Source organism: Scylla paramamosain, chromosome 17, assembly GCF_035594125.1.
Source record: "Scylla paramamosain isolate STU-SP2022 chromosome 17, ASM3559412v1, whole genome shotgun sequence".
Classification (NCBI taxonomy): domain Eukaryota; kingdom Metazoa; phylum Arthropoda; class Malacostraca; order Decapoda; family Portunidae; genus Scylla; species Scylla paramamosain.
In genome coordinates, this window is record NC_087167.1 from 8,615,390 (window position 1) to 8,625,000 (window position 9,611).

At 42.5% G+C, this 9,611-nt stretch overlaps 1 protein-coding gene across 50 annotated transcripts in view; it reads right to left on the reverse strand.

Moving 5' to 3' along the window:
* LOC135108431 (microtubule-actin cross-linking factor 1-like) overlaps nt 1-9,611 on the reverse strand; it is a 262,996-nt gene that overhangs the window by 38,013 nt on the left and 215,372 nt on the right. For all 50 annotated transcript variants that reach the window (XR_010272264.1, XR_010272265.1, XM_064019426.1 and 47 more), the window contains 4 exons: nt 2,688-2,852; nt 2,419-2,557; nt 1,825-2,031; nt 1,282-1,453 (listed from right to left, as the gene is read on the reverse strand). Coding sequence is in view for 48 of the 50 variants with exons in the window: in XM_064019426.1 (XP_063875496.1) it covers nt 1,282-1,453; nt 1,825-2,031; nt 2,419-2,557; nt 2,688-2,852 (683 nt within the window). In the remaining 2 variants the exon portion in view is untranslated. The remainder of the gene's footprint in view (nt 1-1,281; nt 1,454-1,824; nt 2,032-2,418; nt 2,558-2,687; nt 2,853-9,611) is intronic.

The following is a 9,611-nucleotide window of genomic DNA, read 5'->3' on the forward strand; positions in this document are numbered from 1 at the left end:
TAAATAAATAAATGGTGTAATGCATGTCAAGTGAGGAGAGAGAGAGAGAGAGAGAGAGAGAGAGAGAGAGAGAGAGAGAGAGAGAGAGAGAGAGAGAGAGAGAGAGAGAGAGAGAGAGAGAGAGAGAGAGAGAGAGAGAGAGAGAGAGAGAGAGAGAGAGAGAGAGAGAGAGAGGGGGGGGGGATAAAAGAAGTGCTGCTAACTGCTGTGTAGAGGAACAAGGTTCACAGATTCGGATTTATCAACATGGGTCCAAATTTGAGAAATTACTAGCTTTTGAGCATATTAAAATATGTACTTTAGTGGAACAATCCTCATTAGACCTCAGAGGAGTCCATCTATTACAGTGCTAAAGGCTACATTTGGGTGAGCAAGACTTTAAAGTGAAGATGAAGGGAGAATATTTATCTTGTACAAAATTATCAATAAGTAATATATTTTGCATCATATTTCCATCTTATATTTGTTAAGTTTAATGGTTATGATTTAAACATTGTCAAATTATGGTCTAATCAGTCTCTGAAAGACTATTCAGTCTATATACATCAGAGCCTTTTTGAAATACTTATTTATCTTTTTGTCTATTTCTAGAACACACATGGGACTGAGCTTTCTTTTACTCTGTATCAATTTTGAAAACTTATTTATTTAATTTGGAAACTACTTGCCGAGACCTTGCTGGGGAGACAGAGACCAATCAGCAGTGGGAATGGAGCAATGCATTAGTGCTTTATATTTATTTTGAAAATTATTTTGTCATGTATTGGTTTAAATAGCAAGTGTAGAAAGTGCTTAAATGTAATTTAGTGTGTGGTTTTAAGAAAATAAGTGAACCAAAATGTTACATGCAAAAAAATATTGAAAACTTTTGCAAGGCAATACAAATTTTGAGCAAATGCTTTTGATATGCAAAGGCAAGCATAATGTAACTCTAGTTGTCATTTATTGAATGACTAAAACAATAGAGCCTTGTGGAACAAAACACTTCAAAACCAAAACAACTGGAAGCAGCAGCATTGCATTTAAACTTACTATATTCTTCCTTGTGCATAACTCTATTATAAAGAATCTGTGTCTAGCATTCTGGTGTACCCACAGATAAAAATCATAACTTAGCCTTCTAATTTTATGCAACACTGCAAAAGCCACAATAAGGAAAAAGCAGGTGCACTCATATTTGGCCAAAGGAAGACAAATCACAGAAAATTTCAAGAGATCATAACTTCCGTGGTAGCTGCAAACACATACTCCAGCACAACGTGTGAGGTGTTAATGCAATACCTGGCGATTTAAGAGGCGAGGTGATGGATGGACGCTTGACAGGGGTGACAGAAGAGCGTCGTCTGGTGGGACTCTCTGGCCGCTCTCCTCTCAACAAAGCATCATATGCATTGCCCAGCTCATTAAGCTTGTCAATGGTGGTGCCATACTCTCTGTACTCCTTCAGAATTGGCTGCAATGAAGTTTATTATGAAATCACTGGTGTTAGCATATAGTCAATCAAGAAAATTATAATCAGTGCAAATTTCAGTAAGATAGGCAGTGCATAAGAAGTAGGTATTAATTGAGAAATAACAAATTATCTAAAACTTCAAGGGAATTGTGTCTGTCAGAAAGTGTGGTCAATAAAGTACAGACACATGAACTGATAAGATGATGTGAAAGGTATTAAGTGTGTGAACCGGATAAGAAGAAATGGAAGATTATTTTGCTACGGCTACTCCTTCCTTTTCAGTAAATTCAAAACTTCCAAGGAGTAGGAATGAAGAAAACTTTGTAAACATATAGGAGCTATACCAAGAAAAAAGTTACTGGCATACTAACCTTGAGATCTTCAGTCTGTTTTTTCACAATTTCTTGCTCCAAGCCAACTGGTTGGACATTATCAAGCATGTTTTCTGTGGTAGTGAGCCACTGGATGCAGCGGTCACGCAGCTGTTCGTAGGCCAGCAGTTGCTCAGAGCGCTCCTTGCCATTGCGTGCACGTTCATCAAGGACATCATTCAGCTCCTTCCATTGTCCCTCCAAGTTCTTTGGATGAAGTTTCAATGGTTACAAGGGCATAGAAAATCCTTAGCTTTTATATTACTAAGCATAAAATTTTCTTTAAAATAAATTATATAAACTCCCTGACATATTCTTCACATCAGTATGTTCCAAGCTAGGGCATAATTAATTTCAAAATTAGTGGAGCCAAAAAGAAGTCAATGATTCTCAGCTCTGATGGCAAAAATATTCTTAAAAGGGTAATAGTTCTAATGAGATGCATTTACATATACATTTGTACTTTTTAAATTTTGTACTATTTCAATCTAGTTTTGCATATGTAGTTACAGAAAATCAAATATGCAGAGGTTATCATGAAAAAAAAAAATGAATAAAAAAATTAAAAAAATAAAAATATAAATAAATGATTACCTTAATCTTGTCTTTGACAGGTGCTGTGTCAGTGACATCCTTCTTGGTGACAAGTTCCTTGCCAGTCCTGACCATGCCATCGAAGTCATCAGAACGAGAATCTCGCTGACGGGAGATTTCATCGATCTTCCTGGCATAGCTGTGGCAATGGCAGGGGAAGGGATCCCATATCAGTTAGTATTTCATGACATCGGGCATGTGTGCTGTAATGCATCAGCAAACTTACATGGGGTATCTTTTAAACGTTATTTCAATCATTTAAAGTTTACCTTTCAATGTCCAAAGCAAGGACTTCCCGGGACTCGATGATCTCCACGATCTCGATGTACCACTCCTCGAAGTGTTCAACGGAGACTGTGAAGGCATCCAGCTGGGTCGACACATTCTCCAGGTGCTGGCCACGTGTTTCCGACTTCTCCACCACCTTCTCGAATCTGTTAAGATAACATTTTATGAACCCATATGAAATTATGGTTATGTGTGGCAAAGTAACAAGTGTGTGTGTGTGTGTGTGTGTGTGTGTGTGTGTGTGTGTGTGTGTGTGTGTGTGTGTGTGTGTGTGTGTGTGTGTGTGTGTGTGTGTTAACTGATTATTGCGTCGCGACAGCAAGGTCATAAGGCGCCAGCTAGGGTTATTAGGGAGCGCTATTTCTGTTGGAGGAAGGGACGACCGGTGCATTCTTGAAACACCTGGCGGGGTTGTGCGGGTGAGGGCGTCCCCTCCTTCCCTTCCATATCAGTACTATGAGTGCATTTTGTTTCAGGAAAAAGTTGACCTCTGTCTCAATCTGAATTCCATCGTAAGTGAAATACGATGCTAACACAATGGCACACGCATCTCTCATACCAATGTGAAATTACTTTTTGTAATTGACCGTTATCAGTTAACATTTTCGAAGGAGCACCAATCCTACGCCATCACTGCACGCCAAATTGTGGACAGTAAGGTAAAAAAAAAAAGTATTACTCTACAAGTTGAGCGCTAAGGCGAGAAAGCAGTCACCAGTACACTGAATACTGCTTCAACAACAACAACAACAACAACAACAACAACAACAACAACAACAACAACAACAACAACAGCTATATTACTATTACTAGGTACAGCAAGAAAGCAATGATTCTTTTCATTAGCAAGGTCACATACATCTGAATACATGTGGCTAAAGATGAACAGTGCCATGATTCATTTAACCATCTGACGGCAGTCATTGCTCACCAAATTCAACAGTTCGTTGGCTGCTGCCTTCGCAAGTTCGGTGGTGATGCTCTTTTTCATTTCTCCGACAAACACAAGAAAAATAGTTTCTGCGCGGCGAGTTATTCGAAGCAAAATTCTCTTCATCTCTCTCTTAGCATACGGTCATATGATGCCACGAGCCTTTACTGCTATGCGATGCCTCTGTCTTCTGAGCACGATAATTACGCAGCAAAGGACGAGTACTGTTACAGCTGGATAACAGTGACAAGATGACGCGCTGCGAGGGGAGGACTCACGTGGATCTCGCTCCTTCACGATGATCTGTAGTTGTCGTGCCTGGCGAGTGAACCTAGGCACTGAACTGACAACAGGAGTGGTGATGAGGCACGGCCAGTTCTACAAAATCAGGTGTTCCAGGCTCTTCTTCATTGCAATCACTGGCTCACCACGCTAATAAGTGGTTGGCCGTCTCCTTCACTTGAAGCACTATCACCACCATCGTGACCACACCCACTTCAAGTAACGCCACTCCCCTCCGCTCCTGAACACTAAACAAAAACATAAATGCACAAAAAAGTGCAAAGTATTGACGTGAATGACGATACTTTTCATAATGATGTAAAAATCTGTTGTCTATTGTATATGTCGGCTTGCACAAAACAGTTTCATTTCACTGGCAAGAAACAACGTCAGTCCTGACGGCACTGTTTTCAAGGGCCGCGGAGTCATCGTAGCTGTCATAGTAAGCTGTGTGCACTACGTGTGGGGGAAAAGAAATAACGTAATATCAGTCGACGGGGACTGGCGGAAATACTGAGATAAAAAAAAGGCAACCGAATGATTTAATGCACCGCAACAATGAAGCCATAATCATGACGCCGCACAAAAATAAATGCGGCTTGGCTTGTATAATTGTAGTACTAGTAGTAACAGAGGCAGCAACAGCAGTAGCACTACTACTACTTAATGTACTGTTACTATCACTTGTATAATTGTAGTACTAGTAGTAACAGAGGCAGCAACAGCAGTAGCACTACTACTACTTAATGTACTGTTACTATCACTTAATAACTATCAGTACAACACTAGTATCAGTACAACAATGACAACAGCAGTAATAAATAATAATAATAATAATAATAATAATAATAATAATAATAATAATAATAATAATAATATGTTCTTCTCCATGACCTGCATGAGAATCCTTTTAAGTATGATCTTATTAGTCGGCGTACAGGCGACAGCCACTCAGCCACGCGGACAGGCTGGTGCGTCGGGCAGGGCAGCAATCCTGCCGCCGAGTGAAGCGTAGTGCCAGTGTGAAAGGCTCCGCCAAGCAACACTGCGTTGTCTAACTCAAAATACGCACAAAGTCGGTTTATAATTTTCACTTTTGTTATCGGTGATGATCGATGCCATCCTTTTTAATACAAGCACGACTTAAGTAGGATATTTTTTCTTAATTGGAATTATCTAAAAAAAAAAAAAAAAAAAAAAAGGTAAATAATTGTTTACCTCCAATCTGTTTGCTTTGTTCGATTTGATAGATTTTACAACCAATGTTGACGAGCAGAAATACACAAACCAAAAACTGACAAAAAATATTATGCTTCACTGCTGGGGACAAATTACGAGTATGATATATTACAGAAGTGTAATTTGGAAATATGAATATGTTTGTATCAACTAAATAACGAAGCACGACACGCACACACTATCGGAGGTACTTACTGACGCGTAAAGGTTCATGATATAATGAAAACAGGATGTGGTTCCTGTCGGACTTCCGTGCTTGCTGTTAGTTAGAATCGAGTGATCCGGGAGATAATCAAAATGACTCAGTATAATGCACGATAAAACTTTATTATGACGTGATGTCTGAATCAGCCACTCCTCGCTGGCAGACACGAGGCCTGTCTGAACACTGGTCAGCTGGTGCGCGTCACAAGCGTTGGCGTCTAGTTTGGTACAGTACAGACATTCAAATAACCGTATTGCAACATCTTTAACGACAGACCTGCTTATAGTTTAAATTTAGTTTATTTCAATATTTTTGTTGTTGAATTATGTAGTAAAAAAAAAAAAAGACAATGATGATGATGATGATGATGGCCGTGGGGGACAATGAAAATACTATAATCACGAACATCTATTTCTGTTTAACTTACTTTTTCCTTGGGGATGTGACAATTTATTTAATTTTAATTATTTACCGATATATTTTTTACGGTGCTCCCTCCCCCCCCCACCCAAAAAAAAAAAAAAAAAAAAAATCCCGCCGCATGTCCCCCACCGCCCTGGCGACACGCTGCCTTATTTTGTCCTCACGTCCGTCTCGCAAATCAGGGACACATGTTGTACCTAGGCAAGAGTGTACAGGGCGCTATTCAAGTGGTGCTGCGTCACGCTCCATTGTGCTCCTCGCTGTTATGCCTCGCACGCCCCGCTCATCACGCCACACACCCCACACGCCTCGCTCCATCCTACCCTTGACCTACCTCCACCTTGCCTCTCTGCGCTATGTCCTGTCAGTGCTTGCTCTGCCACACCTTCACCACCACCACTACCACCACCACCACCACAGCATCAAGCCGCGCCTCATCACGCACACAACACACTCATCCCCTCCCCCCTAATGTTGCCGCCGCTACCTCAGGGTTTCAACCTCGACAGTTTTAGCTTCCACTGGCTACCACCTATTTTCCTGGCCTCACAAATCGGGCATTCTTCGCTTTAACCTAAAGTAGATTCACGACCCAGTTTCTTAACGATGATGGACAGTACCTTAACTGAATGGAAGCAACAAAGTGAGGTTTGGAGTCGTGGTTCAGTGTGTGTGTGTGTGTGTGTGTGTGTGTGTGTGTGTGTGTGTGTGTGTGTGTGTGTGTGTGTGTGTGTGTGTGTGTGTGTGTGTGTGTGTAGTCATCAGTAGCTAGCAGGGTGGTAAGCTGTGATGAACTAGCAACCTCACAAGGCCCGCCTTCCGCCCACACTCTTATTGACAAAAGCATGATAATAATGCACTGATCTGCCAGCCTCTACTTGGAACTTGGAGTCTGGTAATGAATTACTGACTTCGTAGCAATATGCATAAAAAAAAAAAAAAAGGATCAAGTAACCCACTATTCTGAAAAAAAACTTAACGGAACTTCTACTCGTCTTTCTTAGCGGGACTGGCGTCACTGGCCCCCCCCAGCACACTTTCAGAGCCGTAGTTTGTGTGGCAGCGGCGTGATGGTATCAAAGAATGTGCTCCGAGCTCTTCATTCACTCACTCCTTTGTCTGGATGGTCTTCCTAAGGTTATGTTCTCGATGCATGGGAGAATAGTAGTAAAAAAAAATGTTCCTGCGTCATGCCCTTGAGTCTTGCCCATCCCACTGGTGATCTTGCGGTGCTTCAAATAAAGTTTAAATAAAATGTTCTTAATTTACGATGACAAGTACACCTCACTCAAACCAATTAAATTTCCAGCTTCAAGCGTGGAGTGCCGAAAAAAAAAAAGTCTCATCGAAACTGTAAACACATATATAAACTTTATTAACTTCATACACTGGTAGATTCTCCACAGTGACTACTTGACGTTTGGAGTGTGCCGCCAGTCTTTGAAAGCAGAAAACCAAAACTACCATTATTCTTCCCTTTTTCCCCACCTTCCTCCTCCTCTATAAAAAAAGAAAAAAAAAAAATCTGTCTCACCGCTTCACAATTAACCAGAACCCAAGTATTGTTCAGCCCCTCAGTGTACGTATATATCCGCCTTTTGCTAGGGAGGGAGGTATCGCGCTAAGCTTCTGTGTGGTGCAAGGTCGAGTGTGTTGAGAGCAAGGCGCGCGTTGATTGCAGGGGGGCAGAGTTGGGAAGTGGGGCACACAGGTGGCGTTAGGTGGCGGCGGTATTTGGTAATAGTCTTGCTGGTGGTGATTGTGGTAGTGGTTGTAGAGGAGACAGTGGAATTCTAAACAGAGGGTACACCTGGAGACCGCAAACTATACACCAACCGCATCAGACTATTGCAAAGGATCTTAAAGGAAAAAAGCATGCATCAACAGATCTGTTGGTCCCTACGACGGTGATCAGCTGTGCTCATCTTCTCGCCTCGCCTCGCTGCTTATCCAACCCCAACACGCAGGCTATCACTCCCTCGATCGCTGTCACAACATTCTCATTCCTCCAGTCTTTCAACACCTCTCTTTCCTTACCCTCCCGCGCTCCCGTCACCCCCAGCTAAGCGCCCCACTCCTCGGAAGCCGCACCCACACACTTCTAATGACTGGACAGAAAAAAAGGAAAGTAAAACAGACACCACAATATAATAACGACAAAAACCTCCTTTGCTGGAATTAATTGCTACCTGTCCGTCTCGCACTGCCTGTCTTTCATCTATCCACCTGTCCATCTGTATAGCTCTGGGTCTTCCTCATCCCGTCCCAAACAAACACTATCGCATTCCGCCTTGGTTCACCGCGTCATCTTAATACACTGTTGTTGACACACTCTTCACTCTCCCTTTAGGATTACAGACACCATTGCAACAGTTCGCGGTAATGAGAGAGAAAAAAAGTAGATGTGGTTTTCCTTCTCTGCTCAGACAATGAAGCGAATGAAAAAAAAAAAAAAAAAAAAACTTTTAAGCGCCACAGTTTCTCTACGTATTTACAAATCCTTTCACCACCGCAGAGGCAGAGAGAGAGAGAGAGAGAGAGAGAGAGAGAGAGAGAGAGAGAGAGAGAGAGAGAGAGAGAGAGAGAGAGAGAGAGAGAGAGAGAGAGAGAGAGTACTAGTTTCCATGGCATTCAGACAAGAGACACGGTACTGTGCGGTCGGTGGTGGGACTGAAGCAAGGCAAGGGAACTCTGTACACCTGCCTTGGCGATGCTGCGGGACACGGAAACAGAGTCGAGCAAGTGACGACTCTCTGTCCCTGATGCCCCGTATTGACCCGCGGTTCAGAAGCAGACGAATAAAGCTGCAGGTCCTCTCCATCCCAAGAGCGCCAGGACGAGGACGAGGGAGGCAGGTGAGGAGAGGAGATGCACCAACTCTCCCTGACATGAGTAACAATTCAGCGCACGTGTACTATTTGTCTGTCTGTCTGTCTGTCCCCAGTAGTACTCTCTCTCTCTCTCTCTCTCTCTCTCTCTCTCTCTCTCTCTCTCTCTCTCTCTCTCTCTCTCTCTCTCTCTCTCTCTCTCTCTCTCTCTCTCTCTCTGTGTGTGTGTGTGTGTGTGTGTGTGTGTGTGTGTGTGTGTGTGTGTGTGCTTTCTTTGTTTTCACGTTTGGTCTGCTTCGCTTTAAGTCTCATCACGTTCATCTGTTCTCTCTCTCTCTCTCTCTCTCTCTCTCTCTCTCTCTCTCTCTCTCTCTCTCTCTCTCTCTCTCTCTCTCTCTCTCTCTCCTCGTTACACATTAGGGCTCAAGTAAATAATTCCAGGGTCAACACGTCCTCCTCAGCCCTCTACTGTTGCAACACGGATCATTAGCTTGTTTTTCCTCTACGTGCATTCAGGCGTTGACGTGCATTTATTTTCTCACTTGGCGGCTGTGCATGGGAGCTTCAGGAAGGCAGTAGGGCTATTATTATTGTTGGTGCTATTGTTTTTATTATTACTGATATTGTTGTTATTATTATCATTACTGCATTACTACCACTGATACTGTAACTATTGTCGCTACTACTACTACTACTACTGCACTGCCACCTTCCTCCGCTTTTAACACTGGCTTCAATGAGTAACCTAACCTCTAACCTACTACTACTACTACCACCACCACTGCCATCCTAACACAGAATATTTGCAACTAAGCTCAGAGTAACCCAACCTTAACGTAACCTAACCTAACCTGACGTACCATAACCTAACCGAACATTTATCTCATTTCAAGCACTGCGTTGATATAGCACATGGTTGGCATACAATATCCTACATACGTATTGCCTACAGCGCAGCGACTTAAAGCAGCAGGGGCGAGGCTGGAGGATGCTCGTC